The sequence below is a fragment of the Phodopus roborovskii genome, unplaced genomic scaffold (assembly GCF_943737965.1).
Source record: "Phodopus roborovskii unplaced genomic scaffold, PHOROB, whole genome shotgun sequence".
NCBI classification, from domain to species: Eukaryota; Metazoa; Chordata; class Mammalia; order Rodentia; family Cricetidae; genus Phodopus; species Phodopus roborovskii.
In genome coordinates, this window is record NW_026126448.1 from 16,823,883 (window position 1) to 16,845,374 (window position 21,492).

The 21,492-nt window shown below is 47.2% G+C and overlaps 1 protein-coding gene across 4 annotated transcripts in view; it reads left to right on the forward strand.

Annotated features, from left to right (window-relative positions):
- Phc2 (polyhomeotic homolog 2) overlaps positions 1-21,492 on the forward strand; it is a 106,997-nt gene that overhangs the window by 71,423 nt on the left and 14,082 nt on the right. For all 4 annotated transcript variants that reach the window (XM_051188848.1, XM_051188849.1, XM_051188851.1 and 1 more), the window contains 3 exons: positions 2,404-2,807; positions 3,074-3,239; positions 20,654-20,856. In XM_051188848.1, the coding sequence (XP_051044805.1) occupies positions 2,404-2,807; positions 3,074-3,239; positions 20,654-20,856 (773 nt within the window). The remainder of the gene's footprint in view (positions 1-2,403; positions 2,808-3,073; positions 3,240-20,653; positions 20,857-21,492) is intronic.

Consider the following 21,492-nt stretch of genomic DNA (forward strand, 5'->3'; position numbering starts at 1 on the left):
CATCTTACGTACTGAGACAGAGCTCCCATTTGAATCCCAAGTTGACTCTCTAGCCAACTTTCTCTTGGAATCCCCTATATCCACCTTCCAAGTGCTGGGTTTACAAGTGAGCTGCCACACCCACCCGAACCCGGGCATTTATGTGGGCATAAGGGAGCCAAACTCTGATTCTCTTACTTGCAAAGCAGGCAGTTCCCCCACTGGGCCATATTCCCAGCCACAATCAGTCCTAAATTTTAAAAACCATTTTCCTAATGGTCTCTGCGAAGATGTAGAGCTGGAAGAGCAGTGTGGCCCTCAGACCAGGCCTCTGTGGCAATGAAGCACACCGACAGGAAGAAGACCTTATCTTGGTTCTCACAGCATCAGGTGACAGGTCATCATCCAGGATGCCCTCAGCCCCTCAGATCTGGCCCATCTCCAGCCCTCCTCCCTCAGACAGCAGCCTGTGGAGTGACTCTGGCCAGCATCTTATCCACAGGCCACTCTAGTCATTGGACCCTGATGGCCCCCCCAGGACCCCCTTACCGCGAGTTATCTTTATGCCTGATGAGCAGGGTTTTGTTTGTTTGTCTCATTGTCTATGCAATGAGAAATTGGGGGCGGGGCTTAGACTGGAGTCACAGACAGTTTATAAAGTTTATAATCCCCAAATGCCTACTGGCAGTGTCTGTGCAGGTTCCTCCATCCATCCCCTCAAGCCCCTTAAATCCAGTACATCCCCCTTAAATCCACACTGATCTCCACATTTCTTGGTTCATCACTCATTGTCATCCACAGGAACCTGCTGTACCAGCCTTATTCACTGTGTCTCTGACCACAGTCCAGCCCCCGGCCCCAACTCTATTCTGCTCTTGCTTCCTGGTAGCTCCTGTTTCTGTTCTTTCTTTTCTATTCCTGTTGGCATCCTGCTTGGAATTCCATATGGGGCTGTGGTGGCAGGTAGGAACTTGCATGTAAAGGGGCAAAATGGAAGAAAGAGCATACCTTCCCCAACTCAGTTTGAAACCTTTATGGTTTCAGAGTCCTGGGGTTCTTTGTGAATGATAGCTTGAACCCACAATCTGTCTATCCTTCTGTGGTTGTATAAATATGGCTGTGAGTGTCCAGCTGTGGCCCTCTGTGCCTGCCTGGCATACCTACTCACTCAGCTCCCTGGCTGTGGGAGTCACTGTGGAAGGTGGCATCTAACTAAGTATGACAGATTTAGCTGACCTGCTCATATTCTGAGCTGGCCCGGATGTTTGCCAGGCAGAGGCTTAGCACTCTGAACTAGATCTCCTGGGTCATATATATATATACATGTATTCTAAAAAAAAAAAAAAGTAAGAACTTGGGGTGGAAGCTGGGCATTGGTGGCATATGCCTTTAATCCCAGCACTCAGGAGGCAGAGGGCAGAGGCAGAGGCAGGTGGATCTCTGTGAGATTGAGACCAGCCTGGCCTATAAGAGCTAGTTCCAGAACAGCCTCCCAAGCCACAGAGAAACCCTGTCTCAGAATAATAAATAAATACATAAACAAGAAGGACCTGGAACCTGGGTTGGGGTACACACCTTAGTCAGTAAAATGCCTGATGTGCAAATGTGATACCTGATTTTAGATTCCCAGCATCCATTAAAAAAAAAAAAAAAAGGCAGGTGCTAGGATTTGGATCATAATCCCAGCCCTGAGGGAATAGAAACGGGCACATCCCTGGGGCTCACAGACCACTAGTCTAGCCAAACTGATGAGCTCCAGTTAGTGAGAGACCCTGTCTCAAAAAAAAACAAAAAGGTGGAGAATGATCAAGGAAAACACCTGGCATAGTTCTGCCTCACCACTCATGGTACACACATACACATGTACACAATACACATGTGCACAATATACATGTACACAATACACATGTGCACAATATACATGTACACACATACATATGTTCACACATACACATGTACACAATACACATGTACATACACATATATAGACATGCACACGTACACACTTACACATGTACCCACATACACATGTACCCACATGTGCACATACTCACACCAACATAGCAGATCCTGACCTCAAAAAGCCAGCCTGGTTAAAATGGAAGGAGGAAAACTGATAGCATAATAGCATATGGGTCAGGACAATACACTGATTTTTTTACAACATGTACTGTTAGGCCCTCGGATGGATTCTAGGCAAAGGCACCATGGTAGTTACTAAGGTAAGGTTTCTCATCTGGATAAGAAGATCAAAAGCAAGAAAAGAAAGACTTCCAGAGTCTGGCACTGGCCAGGCCAGTCCCCATATTAAAAACAATAGGGAAGAAAACAGGAGCTCTTGGGCTGGGAAACTGTATTTGTGTGTGAACAGGACATGGTGGATAAGGTTAGCCATGCTGTCTAACCTGGCTTTTCCCTCTGCAGCTTATGCTCAACTGCAGCCACACCAACTCTTCCCACAAACATCATCAAAGCACCCACAGCCCCAGTTTGTGATCCAGCAGCAGCCACAGTCACAGCAGCCACAGCCACCACGGCCTGTGCCTCAAGTCCAGTCCCAACCCCATCTTTCCCCAGTACCCCCAAGCCTGTCCCTACAATCCAGCGCAGAAGACAATGCCATGCCTCTAGGTCCAGTCACGCCTGCCCTGCCACCCCAGTGCCCTACTGCCCATCTGCATAAGCCAGGAAGCGGTCAGCAGTGCCACCTTCCTACGCCAGACACTGGGCCTCAGAATGGACATCCTGAGGGTGTGTCCCATACCCCTCAGCGAAGGTTCCAGCACACCTCAGCTGTGATCTTACAGTTACAGCCTGCTTCTCCAGTGGTAAGTAAGCTGATATCGGGGAACAGGGAACAGTAGGCAAGCCATAGCTCAGGCAGTCCTGTAGTCCCATCTCGGGGGTATTTCAATGTAGGCTGAAAGTTGAAACTGTCTCTGAATATCCCAGGAAGAAGAGAGGGCTCTCCCCGACTTAGAGACAACTTAATCTTTACATCTTTGACTGTTGCTCAAGCTCCACAGGGACAAGGGTAGTGTCCAAGATTGCAGAGGCAATTCATGAGACTCATCTCTGTCCTGCCCCTTGACAGCCCCAGCAGTGTGCTCCTGATGACTGGAAGGAAGTAGTACCAGGCGAGAAGAGTGTGCCTGTGACTCAGTCAGGCCCACTCCCACACCAACAAGCCATCATTACTGCCATGCCTGGTGGCCTGCCTGTACCCAAGAGCCCCAACATCCAGCAGTGCCCAGCTCACGGTATGAAGTGTTGGGGGGAAGGGGGGAGTCAGCCTGCCCTGCCACTACCTGGTTCCTTTTCCTTGGCATCTAGGAGGGGGTGGGTAAACTACCTAAAACATAATGAAGCAACACAGTAGCTTGGTAGCTAGACACAGAGAGGGTAGTGAGGGCATGGGCCAGGGACAAAGAAGGATAACCCAAAAGATAGAAAAGCAAGAGCAGCCGGGTGGTGGTGCGCACGCCTTTAATTCCACCACTCGGGAAGCAGGGGCAGGCAGATCTCTATGAGTCCAAGAGTCAGGTTCTACAACTCTTTTGCCATTGATTTTGAATGCTGCATGTACGTGGGCCAAGCTGACAGTGGAGGTGTCAGAGGGAGTGGAGTGCTTGAGATTAATCATGGCCAGAGGACTGCAGAGTCTCCAAGAGAAGGGATATGCCTCAGAGGGGAGCCAGAAGGGGACTCGGAGTGAGCTCAGCTTGCAGAGAATATCTTTGAGGGAACCATGCTCATCTCTGGGGTCTCCATCTGTCTATCTGAATGACAAGTGGACTGCCCATGGCCTGGGTTTCAGGACACTCTGCTGGAGCACTCTGCCCTGGTGGGAGAGTCACAGTGGTACCTCCGCCCTCTGTAGTGATCCATTTGCTGGCCTTCTTCTCTGCCAGTCTGAACAGTGATCTTGGCCTAGATCTCACAGCCATTCTGAGCCAAGGGCTGCTTGACATTTCAGGGAGGCAGCTCCAGCCATAATACAAAATGTGCGTTCAGAGTAGGGGTGGGAAAAGCAAGAGGAAAAAAAAATTGAAGGAGATTTGAAGGGAGAAATATTTGGGGATCCAAAAATTAACAAGGTATTAGAAGTTAAATAGTCCTATAAGGAGTGAGGGTAGGATCAAGGAAAGAGAAAGCTAAAGAATATGGATCGTGCACACGAGAAATGAAAAGATGAAGGTCATCCATTCCCTTTTTTGTGGGCTTGCAAGGATGAGAGTCTCCTGAAAAGCTGTTCTAGGTCTGGGGTGTGCCTCTGTGACAGAACACGTGTCGAGCATGTGTAAGACCCTGGGTTCTACTCTGGGCTCCATCCCCAACCCTGAAGAAAGGAGGGCAGGAGGGAAACAAGCCATTCCCTTACAGAATCCTCTCCAGTTATTAGAAAATTCCTCTTCTAATTAAGTCAGAACCTGTGGTTCTGGAACTTACCTGGTTGTAATCCTTTGCTACAAATTTAAGAGTCTATCTCATAATGTTTCTAGAAACTTGTCCAGGGTTGGGTGGGTATCTAAAGGCCTTAGTTTTGTTTTGTTTTTAATTTCCCCTCATGGCATGTCAAGACCCCCATTCCTATATATTTATAGTCATGCTTTTCTATATTCTACTTTTTCATTGATTCTCTTAAAGTGTAACTCCCCAAATTAAACACATTAACTCCAAATATCAAAAGCTACCATCTCAGCCAGGCAGTGGTCGGGAACTTCTTTATCCCAGCATTCAGGAAACAGAGGCAGGTGGATATCTGTGAGTTCAAGGCCAGCCTGGTCTACAGAGTGAGTTCCAGTACAGCCAGGGCTGTTATACAAAGAAACCCTGTCTCAGAAAATTACACACACACAAAAGTCCTTTACTCACTCACGATACCCTTGAGAAATAAGCATCACTGTCCTCTTCATTCTAGAAGTGGGGACAAAAGCCAATGAGCAGCTCCAGGTTACAGGGCTATGAGAGGGCAACATCCTGGCTCTAGCCCCAAGTGCTGAGCTCCTTCACCCACCTTTATCAGCCATACACACAAGGCCATACTTTCATTCCTCCATCCAGCAGGAACAGTGTTATTGGGCCAGGGTGTTGTGTCAACTGGATTCCAGGAAGCTGGGTTGTTTTGCTTTTGCTTTTGAGGTTTCTTTGATAGGAGTTGCTGTCTTATTAGGTCTCCTTGGTCTCCACCTTGTATTACTTGCATTTTGAACAAACGTACAATTACTTATGTCTGTTGGATGCTCTTGTATTAATTTAGCCCACAGTTCCATAGAATAACAATCATTCATAAAGCTATCCTTGAACTTTCTCTGCCAGGCTTTACATAGATTTCCTCCCTGGATCCTGATAATTGCCCTTGGGGTGTGGGTCAGAACTTCATTATCTTCATTTTAAAGACTCATTTAAAGAGTCATTGGAGAGGCAGGCATGTCCTGCTTCTGAATTCTGTTATTCATTATGCACAGCGTGGCTACAGGTGAGTGACAGGAGTAAGCATTACCCTGCTCTCTATTCTAGAAGGGTCAAACAAACTCAGGAAGAAGTAGCCCAAGTCCTTCCAGAATATGTGTTCTTTTACCAGCTTGCTGATGGAAGTGCCATATAGGACCCACCTGAGGAGCCATGGAGTGCTTCCAGAGTGCTGGTAACCAACACTTCATTCAAGTACAGTTATCCAACAACCCCCAAGTCAGCTGCCATTTGCCTTCCTTTTTTCTATTTGGTCCATAAGGCTGTCAGAAATTTCTGAAGTCCAAGCAAGGCCATAAATACAACACAAGCAAGGACCTTGAGGTTCCCATCTTCCAAGAGAAATCAGCTTTGTGGAGATAAATTACCAGCCACCTAAGACAGCTACACGCACTGTCTGTGTTTGAATGACCACTTGGGGACAAAGCCCTGTAGGTTGTATGGTAAGGCCCAGAGAAATAAGAACTTCTCCCTACCATCGAGGAGCTTAGAGTCTTCTGACAAAGAAGAACACACAGGAAACTACAATGAAAGCTACACTTTGATACATGCCACAAAGGGCTCTTGGTAGATGCTTTCCAAGTTCCAGAGGGAGAAGTGACTGCCAAGGGGAGATTATCAGGTTAGATTTCAGGTCAGAAGTGGCATTGCTATAAAGCAGGGGTTGGCAAACTGTAGCCCCTGGGCTACATCTGTTACATTGCCAGTGTTCGTACAGCCCTGAAAGTTAATAACAAACGTAATACTTTTCCACGAGACTCAGATGTTCATGTTCATTGTGAGGCTCTGTGGGAACACAGACACTCACATATTCATTACAGCAGCTCTCAGATTCAGCAACAGTAGGATGGAGCAGCTGGGGCTCAGAGCATATGGTCTACAAGATCTAAGGTATTTATTTCCTCTGTGGCCCCTTTCGGAAGTTTGCCAACTGCTAGTTTTTTTTGTTTTTTGTTTTTTTTTTTTTTTTTTTTTTTTTTTTTTTTTGACCTTGAAGGATGGGTAGTACTTGTAATGTCAGGGACAGCACCTTTCTGACAGGACTGTGGAAGTTAAGGCAGAGGGCAGAAGTGTGGCCAAGTGCTGGACAGAAGTTGAATGTTCAGTCCCTTGTCATCTTCCTCTTTAAAACCAAACATGTGAGGGAAAGAGAAATGTGAATTCTACTGCAAAAAAAGGTTGAAAGATTGTAAAGGAGAAAAAGGAGGAACAGGGGTCGAGAAAGGGGGAGAAGCCTGCAGGGAAGAGAAAACATGGGCAAAGTGAAGTAGGAGCAGGGGAAAAGACAGTGTGGTGGGGGAGGTATGAATTAAGGAAATCAAGGGATGGGAAAATACTGAGACTAGAGGGACGTCAGGAATGGGGAGTCATTGTGTCCATCCAGTAGTTACTCTGAGGATGGTGCCACTTTCATGTCCGCGTACACCCAGCGCTCCTAGCCTGCTTACTGCTTGAAGGTACCTCGCCAGGACAGTTCAAGTTAAAACAGTGTTTGAGAAAGAAAACTAACATTTATTGGACTCCCACTGTGCACCAGGCACTGCAAGCAATTTGTAAATCAGTTAACCCTCACATTAAACCTGGCGGTAGGGATTACGCCTTTTATGGAGGTAGGACTGGGTCCCTTTGGTCATTACTTCACCTCTGATCCTCGCTCCCAGTGGGGAGGATAATGACCACTTGGAGGGTTATTGTGGACAATAAGGGAGAGGGTGCTTGCACTTCGCCCTGACACGCACTAACCCTCAATCATTAAGACTCGCCTCCGAGACCCCACAGTGAGCCACCGGGGCGGGGGTCACAGGCCACGGGTCCCCAGAGGCCCAGCGCCGGACGCCTCCGAGCCTTCCGGAGGACGCGGGGCGGGGCTCGGGCGCACAAAGGAAGCGCGCGGGCCGCGTCGGCCGCCGCCCCGCCCCGCGCCGCCTCGCCCCGCCCTCGCCCCGCCCGGGCGGAGGCGGCCCGGGAGCCGGCCCGGACGCGCCGCATTGTCTCCGCGGCGTCGCAGCCCTCGAGCGCTCGCCGCAGCCCGGTCGCCAGCCGCTCGCCTGTTCGGCCCCGCGCCCCGCGCCCTTTGTCCAGGCCGCCGGGCCCTGCGGTCGGATGTGCCGCGGCAGCCCCGGGCCCCGGCTCGGAGGCTCCCGGCGCAGAGGACGCGGCCCGCCCGGGCCCCCGCTCCAGGCGGCACCGGGCCGAGGGGCTGCGTAGGCCCCGCCCGGTCAGGCCCGGCCGGGCCCCGGACAGGTCAGTGCTGCCGCGGGGAGGGATCGCGCCGTGCCAGGAACGGGCGTCGCCCTGGGCCTCGCGGAGGCCTGTGGGCCGCGCCGCCGCGCTCGGCCTCCGGGGAGGGCCCGAGCCGCCTCCGCTCTCGGCCCCGCCGGCCAGTGCTCCCGCTCCGGGCCTCCCGACCTCCGGGTTCCGCGGGGACTTGTATTGAAGGGGAAGGACAAGCTGTTTTGTGGCTGTCCTCTTCCATTTTTAGAAAAGCGTTTTCTCGCCCTCCGGTGCCAAACGAAGGTAGGCTGCATCTGCGGTCTCCTTGCGTTAAATCCGGAATCTGTGAGCGTCTGTTTAAATTGACGTCCAGAGAGAGGGAGGTGATATGCACGGCTAGGATGCGAACCTGTGAAGTTGCTGCCAGAACGCCTAAGCCCCGACTCCCTCGTCGGGTGCCAGTCAGTGCCAGTGAGACCCTCCTGCCCCTTAGCTGCCGAAGGTTTCGCTAGTTTAATACTAACAGTTCCCATCAACTTTCCTTCCCACGCCAGACCTAGCCGGCCAGCCTTTCAGTGCTGTCTGCTGAACTCGCTCACTTTTCTTAATTCCTTCTTTACAAATCAATGACAGCTTCCTCCTCCGACTTTTCCCATCCTTGATCCTTAATCCCCTCCATTAGCATATTAGGCCCAGAGGAAGTCTTGTGAACTACTGACCTAATTCCTCAGTGTGTCCGCAATTTTCCTAGGACAGCCCTAGTTTAAACTATTCCATCTCATTGCCAGCCTGAGCTCTCAACCTCGGGTTTAGAAAGTACTGTCACTTTCACTGTACTGACCCCACTGTCCTGGCCTTTTCCAGCCATTTGGCCCTGGGGCATTACTGGGTAATCCAATTATCATTCACCTGGGATTTTTCTAACCCCTCCTGAGTCAACCCAAATGTTAGAACAGCTAGGATTTCTAGGTCAGTATGAACATTACAGGCTAATGAAGCAAGGGAATTGTTCCTTGTTCTTGTAGTTTTGCACACACACGCGCGTGCGTACACACACACACGCACACACACATATGTCCTTTCTCCGCATCTCCCCCAGCTTTTATTCCCACAGAGTGCTGCAGACCTATGGCTAGTGTTTAGATATGGGTCGTCAGGAGCGTAGGGAGTCCCATCATTCTGTCTGGAAAATAGAAATTAGTTTATTAATGTAGTTATTGGGGCAAGAGATTTCATCTTGAATCTTCCAACAGCCCCACAGCTGAACACTTCTGGTCTAGTTCAGTTCAGTTTGGCACATTTTACCAGGACCATTTTATGTAAAACACTGTGTTGGGACCCAAAGGTAGTTTAGTAAAAGGTACCCTCCAGCGTCCAGATTGTTTGGGAATCTTCACACTTTTATCCACTGTTCATTTCTGCTCCTAAGTGCCAGCACCAGTGAGGTGGGGATGCCAGTGAGGGACGGCTTGCTTCTTCGTGGGGTGGCTTGTTTCACCCAGGATCCAGCAGATGGGGAGTGGTGCTCTTTGGCACCTGCTCTCTCCTGGCACTATTATGTGAGTTCTGCTTCCCTACTCACCCAAGATGTCTCCAGGCTTGCCTTTATATATCACAGAGAACAGATGTCTTTTTTCCCCCTGAAGTTGCTTAGTCCAAAGTGCTGTGGTTCTTGAGGGGGCTCAGGACTACATCTTGTTTCACCCTCTCCTCCCTTCAATGTGGCTGTGGGCATTTAGTGAATGTTGGTATTTTATCCTGTAGCTGCCTTCTAGTCCTTTGCACTTTTCTGGTTGTTTGTTTATGCCCATGGTAATGGAATCCAAACCCTTCCACTTTCCCCTATGCCCTGATTTAGTTTTTAACTTACCTCTGCCCAAGTGGGCTTCATACATGCATACTGTTTCCTTCTGTGGCAGAAACAGTTTTCTGGCTGTATGTCTCCAGACATATCTGTGTGCTCTGCACTCCTGTCAGGAAGACAACTTCATAGGAAGGTGTTTTGTTCTAAGTCTGCCATTGACTTGAGTCTAAGCTGACTGACCCTGAGTTTGTCTTTTCTGCCAGACACCCCTTCCCCCAGCTCTGACCTGGGCTGCCTATTTGCTCTGGCTCAGCCCCAGAATCCACGTTTTTTCAGACCACATCCTCTTCCTGCCTTACTCATTTCCTGTCTCACATGCTTTGGATCTTTTAGTTCTGATTTTTTTTTTTTTTTTTTTTTTTTTTTTTGAGGCAGAAGGAATAAATTGGAGAGGGATATTGGGGAGAGATGAGCTTAAAATTTGAAGTGTTCTTGTCTCTAGTCTTACGTGCTCATCTGTCTCCCCAAGGTTGTCCTTTTTAGGGAAACACACAGGGAAAACAATTCTAAGAGTTTTTATCGATGCGAGGGAATGTCACAGAGGAATCACTTTTTTATCTTTCTTTTCCTGTGGTGAATATGTGTATAAAGAGGTGTTATGACTGCATCGTACCTTCTAGGTCAGACTCCTTGCCCAGCAGCAGAGCTCACATGTCTCCTGGCAGTCCTTCTAGCAAGCCAAAATGAAGTTACAGACTGGAGAATGCCATGTGATTCTGACCTATTACATGGTAATAGGAAAGTAGCACATGCTTTTCTCTTCTTGAGTGAACCCAGTTTGTGCTGAAGTTCTTCCAGCTGTCCAGGTTTAATCTCCAGGCATTTGGTCCCACACAGAGAGAACTCTTTCATGAGAGAAGGGAGTCATCTTAAATGGCAGGTCTTTGTCTTGTGCCTCTTGGCAATGGGATGATGAAGGTGACGGTATGCGGTAGTTGGGAAAAATCTCAAACAAAGTGGTGTTCTTTGGTGCTCCTAAGGAGACTATCTTGAAGGGAGAATCAGTGTGAGCCTTCTGCTCCTGTGGGATAGAGAGGTGCTGTGCGCACTCTGATTGGACCCTTGATTATTAGCACAGAAACCTCTCACCGATGATTGAGTGATTCAGACTGGCCTCCCCTCAAGGTAGAGGCCCCAGAGTGCACAGATTCATGATTAACTATTGGTGTGGAATGGCACAAACCTCACCATGAGTCACCATTTGAAAAGGCATGTAGCATGTTTTCTGTTAAAAAAAAAATGTGTGGCACTTTGGATAAATTTAATATACACATTAAATAGATGTAGGTTTCATTTTAAGAATTGACATTTAAAATTTTCATTTTCAGTTCCTCGCTACATCAGAATACTGGTTTGGTATTTGTAAAGATATTCAAAGGCAAACCATCTTTAGTTCTATGTCATATCATTGATACTTGAGGAACTGTTAGGCAAATAGCCATTTGCTCAAGACAATATTCTTAATTAATTTTAGATTTTTCTCTCTTATTAGTAACAAAATTGAATGTAACTGACATGATTAAGAAATGAGTTATTTTTAATTATTTTAGATTTATTTAATTTTCTGTGTGTGTGTTTGCCTGTTTGTATGTATAGGGATCATACATATGCCTGATGCTCATATGGAGCCAGAAGAGGCCATCAGAGTCCCTGGAACTGGAGTTACAGACAGTTGTGTGTTACACTGTAGGTTCTAGGAGCCAAACCTGGATCCTCTACAGGAAAAACAAGTGCTCTCAATAAGAGGGCAATCTCTCCAGATCCTCAAAGGTGCTTTTTTGCAGTTAACCAAGAATCATACAATGTAAAAGTACTAGGGGAGATATGTGTGTGTACATGTTCATGTGTGTGCTTCATTTATTTATTTATCTTGACACAGTCTTTCACTGAACCTGGAGCTCACTGGTCACCTGGATTAGTTGGCTAGGAAGCCCTAAAGATCCTCCTCTTGACCCTATCCCTTAGCACTAGGGTTATAGACCATATAAACCATGCCTGGCTTTTTACATGGGTGCTGGGAATCTGAACTCACAGAACAAGCACTTTACAAACTAAGCCATCTCCCCAGGATTATTAGTTTTAGAAAATAGGAGTACAGTAAAAAACAACATAGTTTAAATAATTCTCTCTCTGGGATTCATTATTATACTATAAGTCCCTTTCATAACGTTGTAACTTCCTCTCATTTCCAGATTGTGTTAGTGAAAGAAGACATGGCTTCCCTGTCTTTCAATTTCCAAGTATTTTAGTTCAAGTGAGTCCAAAGACAACACTGTTTCTACATCTGCTAAAGAAGTAGGTGGTGTTAAATGCAGTTTGCCAGTGTTGTGAGATGAATCCAGATGTTAGAGGTCAGGTTTCCTATTCTACGTTCTTTAAAACATACTTAATGGTCAAATGTTAGGAAAAGATGACTTCAATGCCATGTTATAATGAAATCCTCCTTGGTGGATTAGGGGGACCAGGCCTGATGCCATGTTGGAACACTCAGCAAGAAAACAAAGGTTCATGACTATAGAGAATTCTTTCAGAGCCCTAGCTGCACAGCTCTCATGCCTCAAACGTGCATAGTATTCCTAGTTGCTAATATTCTCAGGATATTTAACCTATCTATATGTGGCCCAGAGCTATACAGCTATATTAACATTTGGAACAACCAAAGTAAGTGACAGTCTAAAATTAATGTGAAGCAAATGCATTTTTTAAAAGGTGGATTTGTTCCATTTTTCCAGACATGGAATTATCAGTACTTAGCTATTAGTTGACTGGTAGCAAGCAAGATAATGGAAAGCTTAGGCAGCAGCAAAAACAAATAAATAAATACATAAGACTATGAGATGCTCTGCCAAGCCTGACACCAGAGTTCTGCCCCAGGATCCACATGAAACAGAGAGCCACCTCTGGTGTCCATATATACACCCCGCTGTCATACAGTTGAACAAACGAGAGTAGTGGTTCCCGAGAGAAGAAGCCATCAGAGTCGACTTGTAACAGGGATCCATCCAGACCATTATATAGGCAGGACAGCTGAGGCTGGTGCCATCTTCTGGATCCCCACCTTGGCTGCCATTTATGTTACCTTCCATGATCCCACTGTTAGTAACCAAAAACAATGAAGTTAGCATTTTAGGGGGCATGATTGTCTTTCCCTATTACCAACCTGAAGATAATTAGCACAGTTACTAAATATTTCAAGATTTCTTTTGTAAATGGAATTTTAAAATCCATCTTCCATGAGTTTTATTTTTAGCATTTTAAACTGATTTGATTTCACAGGGGAAACCACTTCCTGGCTTTGCGAGTTCCACCCTAGCCCTTCATTCCTAGGTAGGGGTTCTTCCTTTGACAAGACTCAGAAACCCTCCCTTTGGTTTCTGGGGTCCTTCTGCGCTGTCTGCTGATGACCCTTAGCCTCCATAGGAAAGATGCCATAGACAGGGAATCTGGTGTTTGTCTCCTTGGCCTTTGGAGTAATAGCCTTGGTGGGTAAATCCAGTTGGCTTTCCCTGAAGAGCAGAGCACTTCTGTTACTTCGAAGCCATGTCAAAGCAGAGATAAATAACGTCTTTCTGAAGACTGACCTTGGGTGTGCAAAGGCACAGTATATACCCTCATCGACACAGCATGGGGGACAGGAACAAGGCCTGGGGCTGGCCTGTGGGACTGGGTGGGGTCAAGCTTAGAGAGAGTGAGGTGAGGGCCACATCTGAGTGTTGTGCTTTGTGGTCTTGGTTTTCTCTCTGTAGGCACAACAGGAACAAGCACACATGTCACAGTTGAGGAGGCTGAGGCCTAGTGTAGCCTGCTGGCACCACAGGCTAGGATTTAAGCCCAGTGTCTTTCCGCTTCATTGTTCACTCGAAACCAGCATTTCCCATAAACTTACTGTAGTGTACGGTTCATAAAGATGGAGAAACTGAGACTGCTTAGTGAACAGCTCGTGCCTGCATGCAGTTATCACAGGAGTCAGTAAGCCCAGGCCTGACCAGAACCAGTGTCCACTCTGTCCTGCCACCCTGGATCTCCTCCTCCTCCTCCTGGGACTGGGATACCTCTGTAGAGCCTCTCCCTTGCTGTCATGGCATCTGCCAGAGCTCTGTGATGGAGACAGGCTGGGCGTCCTTGAGCAGCAGGGCATTGGACGCCTTCCTGTGACAGACCTCTGTTAAGCAGAGTAGACAAGACTTTGCCTTGACCCCTGCAGCCAGGATTGACTAGCATTCCTGGTGTCCTGGTCTGTTGGAAGTCACTTTGCGTTCCTGCAGAAGCTGATTGACCACCACAGCAACCTCTTAGCATCAGTCCTCAGCCCATTGTGGCACTCAGCCTGAGGCCTAGGAAGCAGTACAGGGCTTTGGGTGGAAATCCCCCACTGCTCCCTTGTCCTCAGCTGCATGGCAGAGGGTAGCTGTTGCCTGCACTGATTGCTTCCCTCCTAGCTCTGGGTGACAGCTTGGAAGACATCCAGCTGTTTACAATTCCACTTCTGCACACTCTAGCCTGTGATTTTGGGTGAGTCAGACCAGCCCTCTCTGCCTGTCCTGAGAGACAAGGGTCTGAAAGTCTGCGATATAGATAGTAGTGGCTGCCAGGAGGGAGGGTTTGGCCCTCCAGCTAAGACTGTAGACAGATATCCAGCTTATACCCGGAATGCTGAGAAGCTCGTCTGCCCTCCTGGCCTGCTAACCTAGCCTCAATGAGGTCACCCTGAAGTGGCACTTAGGCTGGCTTGAGGTCACCTGGCTCAGCTGCTTTCCTATCCTGCTGGCCAGCTCCCTCCTGCACAAGGAACCTAGTATGGAGCCAGAGAGTCTTGCCTCAGTGCCTATAAAGCTCCTTGCTGTGCCTGGCTGAGTGGCCAAGCATCCTCTGTCACTCCTTCTCTGGAAAGGTTCTTGAGAGAAGCTACAGGTGGCCCAGCTGAGGACGGTGCTCTGTCGGGCAGGCTGGTACCAGAGCCATAGCTTGTGGCTTCAGATAGCAGATCTGTCTCACAGCTCTGTCCTTACAAGAACTGAGAAGGTTATAGGCAGTGGCTTCTCCAGGACTCAGGACCCAGTGTGGGAAGGAGCCTGCAATTTTCTCCTAAGAGCTCCTTTGGTGTGTGTTCTAGAAGATACCATCTTCCAAATAGCAGTTACTCTTTCTTGAATTCCAAAAAGCACACCTGTAATGTGTGCAGTCTGCATGGGAGATGCATGTGTGGTCATTGTCTAAATTTAGAGTAAAAATTTGTGAGAGAAATGACTCATCCTAAATTGTAAGTGTGGGAAACGTGGTATTAAGTGATGGTATGCTAGGCCTACTGAGAGACCATGAGCTACTTCCCTTCTGGCATCTTGCAATATTGACTGTAGCTCCCGGATCCTGATTAACCATGTTCCTTTTCTTACTAGTTCAAGACTCATCTGGGAATCACTCATGTAGGTCATTGCCAGTTCCCAAACCTAATGTCCCAGACCACACATGATGCCTCTGCTTTGGTGTCCCGGAATAGAGTACACATTTCCTGCCACCTCCCTCAAGTGCCCTCATGCTGTTCCGCGCCGGTCAGAGCCTCGCCCTCCCCTCTGTCTGCTCCACTTACGCAGCCCACTCCCAGGAGGCTAAAACCACTGAGTTCCGCTCAACTTTTCCTTCCTGACCTGGGATGTACTCCATACTCATCTTGTTGCTGTGGCAAAACGTAAGACAAAAGCAACCTAAGGAAAGAAATGCATTTTGGCTGGAAGTTTAAGGGTACTGTCCACCATGGTGGAGAGTAAGCATAGTGATAGGAGCTTGAAGCCACTGGTCACATTGTGTCCATAGTCAGGAAGGAGAGCAGAATTTCGTATTAAACTCACTTTAGGCCCCCAGCTCATGGAATGGTACCAACGCATATTCAGGGTGGGGTTTCCCACCACCATCATACCTCTCTGGTAACATGCTTACAGACAAGTCCAAAGTTTGTTTCATAGGTGACTCTAGCTCCTCTGAAGTTGACAAGGTTAACCATCACACAGAGGAAGTCCCTCAGTCCTAAATGCCAGTTGCCTCATGCCTTAGACTCGGCCCCTTCAGCTGGCTCTGGTCCCCTCCCCTCCCTGCCCACCATACCTGGTTCACTTAAGCAGTGTGGGAAAGGGTCTGGTTACCTGCCACTAATTTCTTAGGGGTCCAGATATAATTAAAGAAATTAGGAAGGGTGGCCCCAGACCTTCCTTTTCGCAGGCCTAACCACTCTGCCTTTCTTCTCTGTAAGGCGGCCTGCTGTTGGCGCCAGGTGTGGCTGCCTTCTGCTGTCTCCTGGAAACAGGTCCAGAGGCATCACTGTGCAGGTGCTTTACTTAGAAAAGGCTGAGCTGGGTCACAGGTGTGACTGCAGTGCCGAGCCTGTAGCAAGGGCACTCTATCAGAGGTGATCTTGTTTGGATGTATCTTTAAATTCTTTCTTAATTTCTAATTTTATTAGCTTATTCTCATACTGTAATCAGCCAAAACATCCATTGTCACCCTCTGATGCGCGCTCTCTCTCTCTCTCTCTCTCTCTCTCTCTCTCTCTCTCTCTCTCTCTCTCTCTCTCTCTCACACACACACACACACACACACACTTGCCTTCCTCATTCCTGAACAACAGATGGTTTGTGTCATCTGGACATAGGAAGAGCCTGGTTCTGAACTGGCCAGCTCTGATCTCTCTCAAGCTGACTGGTTAGTGTCTCTGTAGCAGCCTCCCTGCTTTGCCTCTTGAGGTCATCCTGCCTTGCCAAGGATGATCTAGCTTGGTGCCCATACTTTCCTCTGCTGGGGAAATCTTCCACAGGGACAGTGAAATTGGACTAAGAATAATAGCTATCATTTATGGGCAGGTCCACGGAAATGCCACTTATACAATAGACAACCAACTATGCCACTCATTGTCACCTGTGGCAGATCTCTTTGTAGTACCAAGGAGACCTAGATTCCTTTTGGTAATGACAGAGACTGAGTTATATTATTGTTTATTTTTATTATTTTATATTTATAATTCATTGCATTTTAGTGGGCCTTTAGCACATGTCATATTTTGGATATTAGGTTAGCCCCTGTGGCCAGAGAGGTGATTGGGTCACAGCCCCTGCCTTGGTTAGCAGAAGTAGCCAGTCCCAAAGAGGATGATTTCAAAACAGTAGCATAAACAGGGGCCACTGGGTCGACCTCCCTCACCCTCCTCCCCCTTGCAAAAGAGCTGCTTCTGTTAGCCTGTGAATGAGATCAGCAGCAAAAAGCAGCCTAGTAGCTAATCATACGCTTAGTAAGACTCTGGCACATACTAGTGGTCCATTTGTGGTCAACTTAGAGGAGTTCCAGCCTGCCTTTTCCCAGTGCAGCTTGGTCCATTTCCCCCTTCAGCCCCTGGAGCTAGATGAGCACCCGCCATTCTGTTGTGGTACTAACTGTAGGAAGGCATCTGAGACCTGTGGGAATCCCCCTGGCTGGAGAGCACTGAGGAACTGAATTCCAAAGATAGAGTTTCTTTGTCTCTTTTCTTTGCCTCAGGCCAGCAGGGCGGGTTCCTGCAAGTTTCACTGTCAAAGCGGCTTTTCCCCAAACAGGCTGCAAAGCAGTCTGGGAGAGTGGAAAGCAGATTAAATTAATCTCAGTGTGCTGAGCATGGCAGGGGGTGAGACCGGTTGGTCCTTCCAGAAATAGCCCAAACTCTTTGTTACTAAAGCAGGTGGTGAACTAGCCGGCTTGGCGAAGCCAGACAGCTGTGAACACCCTCCCCTGCCCCTGGGGTGCTCTCTCCTATAATATGTCCCAGGGTTACGATGGGGACTTGAATTTTTGGTGTCAGTGTGAAGGGGTTCATTTGTTTGCCTTCTCATAATAAGATTTTTTTTTTAACAATGACACTATCAGAGTCCTTGCTTCCCATTCATGAGCACTGATTTGTACCTTCTGCTGATCAATGTCTGGAAGACTGTCTCTTCTGCCTGACAGGGTCCATCGACAGCACAGGCCAAAGACAGTAAGGAAGGGGTTGGAGCTGGGGACAGCGTGCCAGGAGCAGTTTGGGGATGTGTGTCATTGACTGATGGGAGACAGCAGTGATCCCAGAGTGTCAAGGAGAGTGGATTCCTTCTAGTTTAATTCCATACTAAGTACCAGAAGCATTGGAAATCACACACTTCTTCAGCCTGGGCTCAGGCCTGTGGCTGTTGAAAAGCAAACAGTAGCAAGGTGTGGTGGTGCACAGCTGTGAGCCCAGCACTAGGAGGCACTGAATACAGCCAAGGCAAAAGGATCTCGTGTAAGGCTGGCCATAGAAACTTGGTGAGACCCTTGTCTCTAGATGGAGAGACAGATAGATATGAACCCAAACTATCTCTCTGAGATGCACATGTGGTAGGTCCTGACATCTGTATTTGACAGCCTGTGGAACAGTCTGAGAGGGCCAGGACTTGGCATGATCCATTCCCTGATGGAGACAGTCCCTAGGCCTTGTTAAGCCTGTGTTTGCTCAGTGTACATGTCAGATTAGCTTGTCTCCAATCTTAAGGAACATACCTAGGATTGATGGCAGAGATTGGCAGGAAGACAGATTTGGGGCTCATTCAAAGGGAGAACTTTGTGATTGTACTCCCCAAGTTAGCAGTAGGTACCTCAGAAGTAGTTCCTCTGTTGCTGAAAGCTTCCAAACATACTGCAAGTCCCTGAATGGGGGAGCATTGTAGCCACTGCTCATGCCTTGGTAGCGACTGGAGCTGACCTTGTGCTCTGTGACCCACAGTCACTGCCTCACAGGGTTTAGTTAAGAGATCACAGCCATCACCTAAGTGTAGCGTTCAGCTTTCATTATAAGCTTTGTATTTGAACAACATTTACTCATAATTTTAAATAAAATCTGTATTTATTTCTGTGTATATTTAAAATATTAGAATGTAAAAGCAAGGGAAAATGAAATAAATACAGACTTTAAAGTTTAAAAGAGAAGTTGTTAACTTGATCATGGCTATTTCTAGATTGTAAAACATTGTTTTTTCGCTTTCTAAACATTTTTACTAAAACAAAACAAAACAAAAAAAACAAAACTAAACAAAACAAAAAAAGCACAAAGAACCTAATTCCAAAGGGAGGGTTTCTTTCTAGTCAGGGATGCTGGTGCACACCTTTAATCCCAGCATTCAGGAGGCAGAAGCAGGAGGATCTCGGTGACTTTGAGGCCAGCCTGGTCTACATAGTGAGTTCTAGGATAGCCAGGACTGTTACACAGAGAAACCCTCTCTTGAAAAACCAAAAAGAAAGAAAGAGGGACCGTCCTTGTTTTCTACAGAAAAGCCAAAGCTATTAAAACTTATTTCACATTAGTACAAAGAATATATTTTTTTAGCTTGCTGGTATAACTTAGGGTCAGATACAAGTTAATTTTTAAGATTTTTAAAAATTATTTGGTATGTGTCTTTGTAAGCATTCACACATGCACATATATATATATATATATATAAGTGCAGGTGCACACTTGTCACAGAGTGCATCTGTGGTGGTCAGAGGACAGCTTTCAGAGTTTCTCTTCCACCATAGGTTCTAGACATCAAACTCAGGTCATAGGCTTAGAGGACACTCATTGAGCCATCTCACCCACCCAGAAATTAGGTTTTAAAAACCCCCATCAGTTGTATCTCCTGGGTGGCTTTTGCTCAGCTCTGGAGTCTGTTCCTAGTAAGGCTCTGTAGGAATGAGGGCTGAGGGCGGGTCATAGCCTGTCTTTTCTCATTAAGAAAGGTTGCTCCTGGTTGTCTGGATCAGGACTGCTGGTAAGAAAGTGAATTCCAGGTTGGAGCTATGCTGGAGCCCAGTTAGAAATCATCACTAGAATGTTTCTTTTTTTTATTTCCTTGTGTACATGATTGGGCACCATGAATTTCCATTTCCTGGGAGTATTTTGAGTCCTTAATATGAAATAATGTCTTCATAGTGTTATACAGAAATTACATAAGTAACAATGAGCTGTAGTTTTTTCCTATTTTATTATTTTAATACTGTTTATTATATACTGCTGGCTTATGCTTAATATTAATAGGCTTGTTGCAATAAAGAAATGGCTTTTCTACTTTTCTCTTTTAGGAAGCTCCAGGTTAAAGGCACCTCAGCTCAATGAGCATTTGGTGGTGACAGAGAACAACTTTGGGAAGGGAACTGGGGAGAGGGGCAGAGGCAGGCAGATCTCCATGAGTTCGAGGACAGCCTGCAGAGCAAGTTCCAGGACAGGCTCCAAAGCTACACAGAGAAACCCTGTCTTGAAAAATAAATCAATAATGTTTAAAATGAGGTGGTGAAACCTTGCACCTCTACAGCAGTGAGGCATGTCATTCAGAGATGATGGCAGAAGGGAGAGGAGGCCCACCCTGACGGTCTATGGGAGGCACCCATCTCACTCTTTGGAGCATTATGTTTAGTTTTCCAAAGGAGAAATCAAGGCTGTCTACAGAGAGGTGGAGCGTGGGTCTGTGGTTTGCTTAGGACTGGATGGAGTGTCTACTGCACTCTAAGAGCAGGGGTCACAGAGAAAAATGGCAGTTTGTACCAGCAGCTTCAACACTGGAGAGAGAGAAAAAAAAAAACCCAATAACCTCATAACTTAGTGCAGTAGCCTCCAAAGGATAGTGCCTACTGGCATTTCAGCCCCCAAATTTCCCAGGCATCAGTTTGAGGGTGCTGTTAAAATCTGACTCTCCAAGGGGACTGGTAGAAAGTTCCTTTACCATCTGTCCACCAAATTGCTTTATTATACCATACGCCTGTGTTTGATGGGGCTTCTTGATCACTATTTGGAGTTCTCTGTAAATCGAGTGTTGCTTTGTTTAACCCAGTACTGCCTGAGGCTGTACTCCTCAGGGACAGATTTCTGGCCTGTTCTCAAGAGCAGCTGTTTAAGAAAACCTGCCAGCTGCAGAGCCATATTGTTGTGAAAGTGATCGCACTGGCACTGGGTAGGGTGACCACTGAATCTGTACCATACCGCTGGTAAATGTGTCTTGGAGGTTAGGGACCACGTTGCTGGCACTGTGGCTTGTGTGCACTGTGGGGCTGGCTGTCCATCTCCAAACTGGCCTCCGTTCTCATCCCTGCCACTTTGTCGTCCCCCCCCCCCCCATGCAGATTCAGGGCAGGGCATTGTTCATGCACTGACCGACCTCAGCAGCCCCGGCATGACCTCAGGGAACGGAAACTCTGCCTCCAGCATCGCCGGCACTGCCCCCCAGAATGGTGAGAATAAACCACCACAGGCCATTGTGAAACCCCAAATCCTGACGCATGTTATCGAAGGGTTTGTGATCCAGGAGGGGGCGGAGCCTTTCCCGGTACGGACTACTTCTTTTCCCCTCTTTTTTTTTTTTTTTTTTTTTTTTTAATATGTTTTGGATTGTGTACTAGAATATTTTTACAATTCCATGTAAATTTTCTGAAAATGTGAACAGTTTTCTCTTACCTTGCTGATTTCCCCAATCTACCACAGTGTCAAATAATTTCTCTTTAGGATCAAGTTTCTCCAGAGTCCAAAATGACTTGGTGATAAGAATAATTGACAAGACCTTGGTTGAAGTTTATGCACACAGGTTCAGCAGTATCGATGACTGGTGACCTGTGACCCCTGAAGTAGGGGACTTAGTGTATATGATGAAATACAGTGGACTTTAAAAAATTATACCTTATTGAGTTTTCAGTGCCAAAACCTAAACAGCAAGACTTTGGCCAGTTAGCAAAAGGAGCCTGTTAGTGCAGAGTCCTCAAGCTGGGTTGGAAATCAAGGTGGTGGCATGGGAGTGTAGCCTGAGATGTGCTTCTGGGAGCAGAGCCTTGAAAAGGAGTGGGTGAGATAGATCAGAGCGCCTTCAGAAAGGGCGTGTGTGGCTCAGGAGGACTGTGTATTGGGAACTCCATCCCCTGGGTTACCATCTGCCTGTCTGTGGAAAGTCTTAAAAGAGGGTAGAACTTGG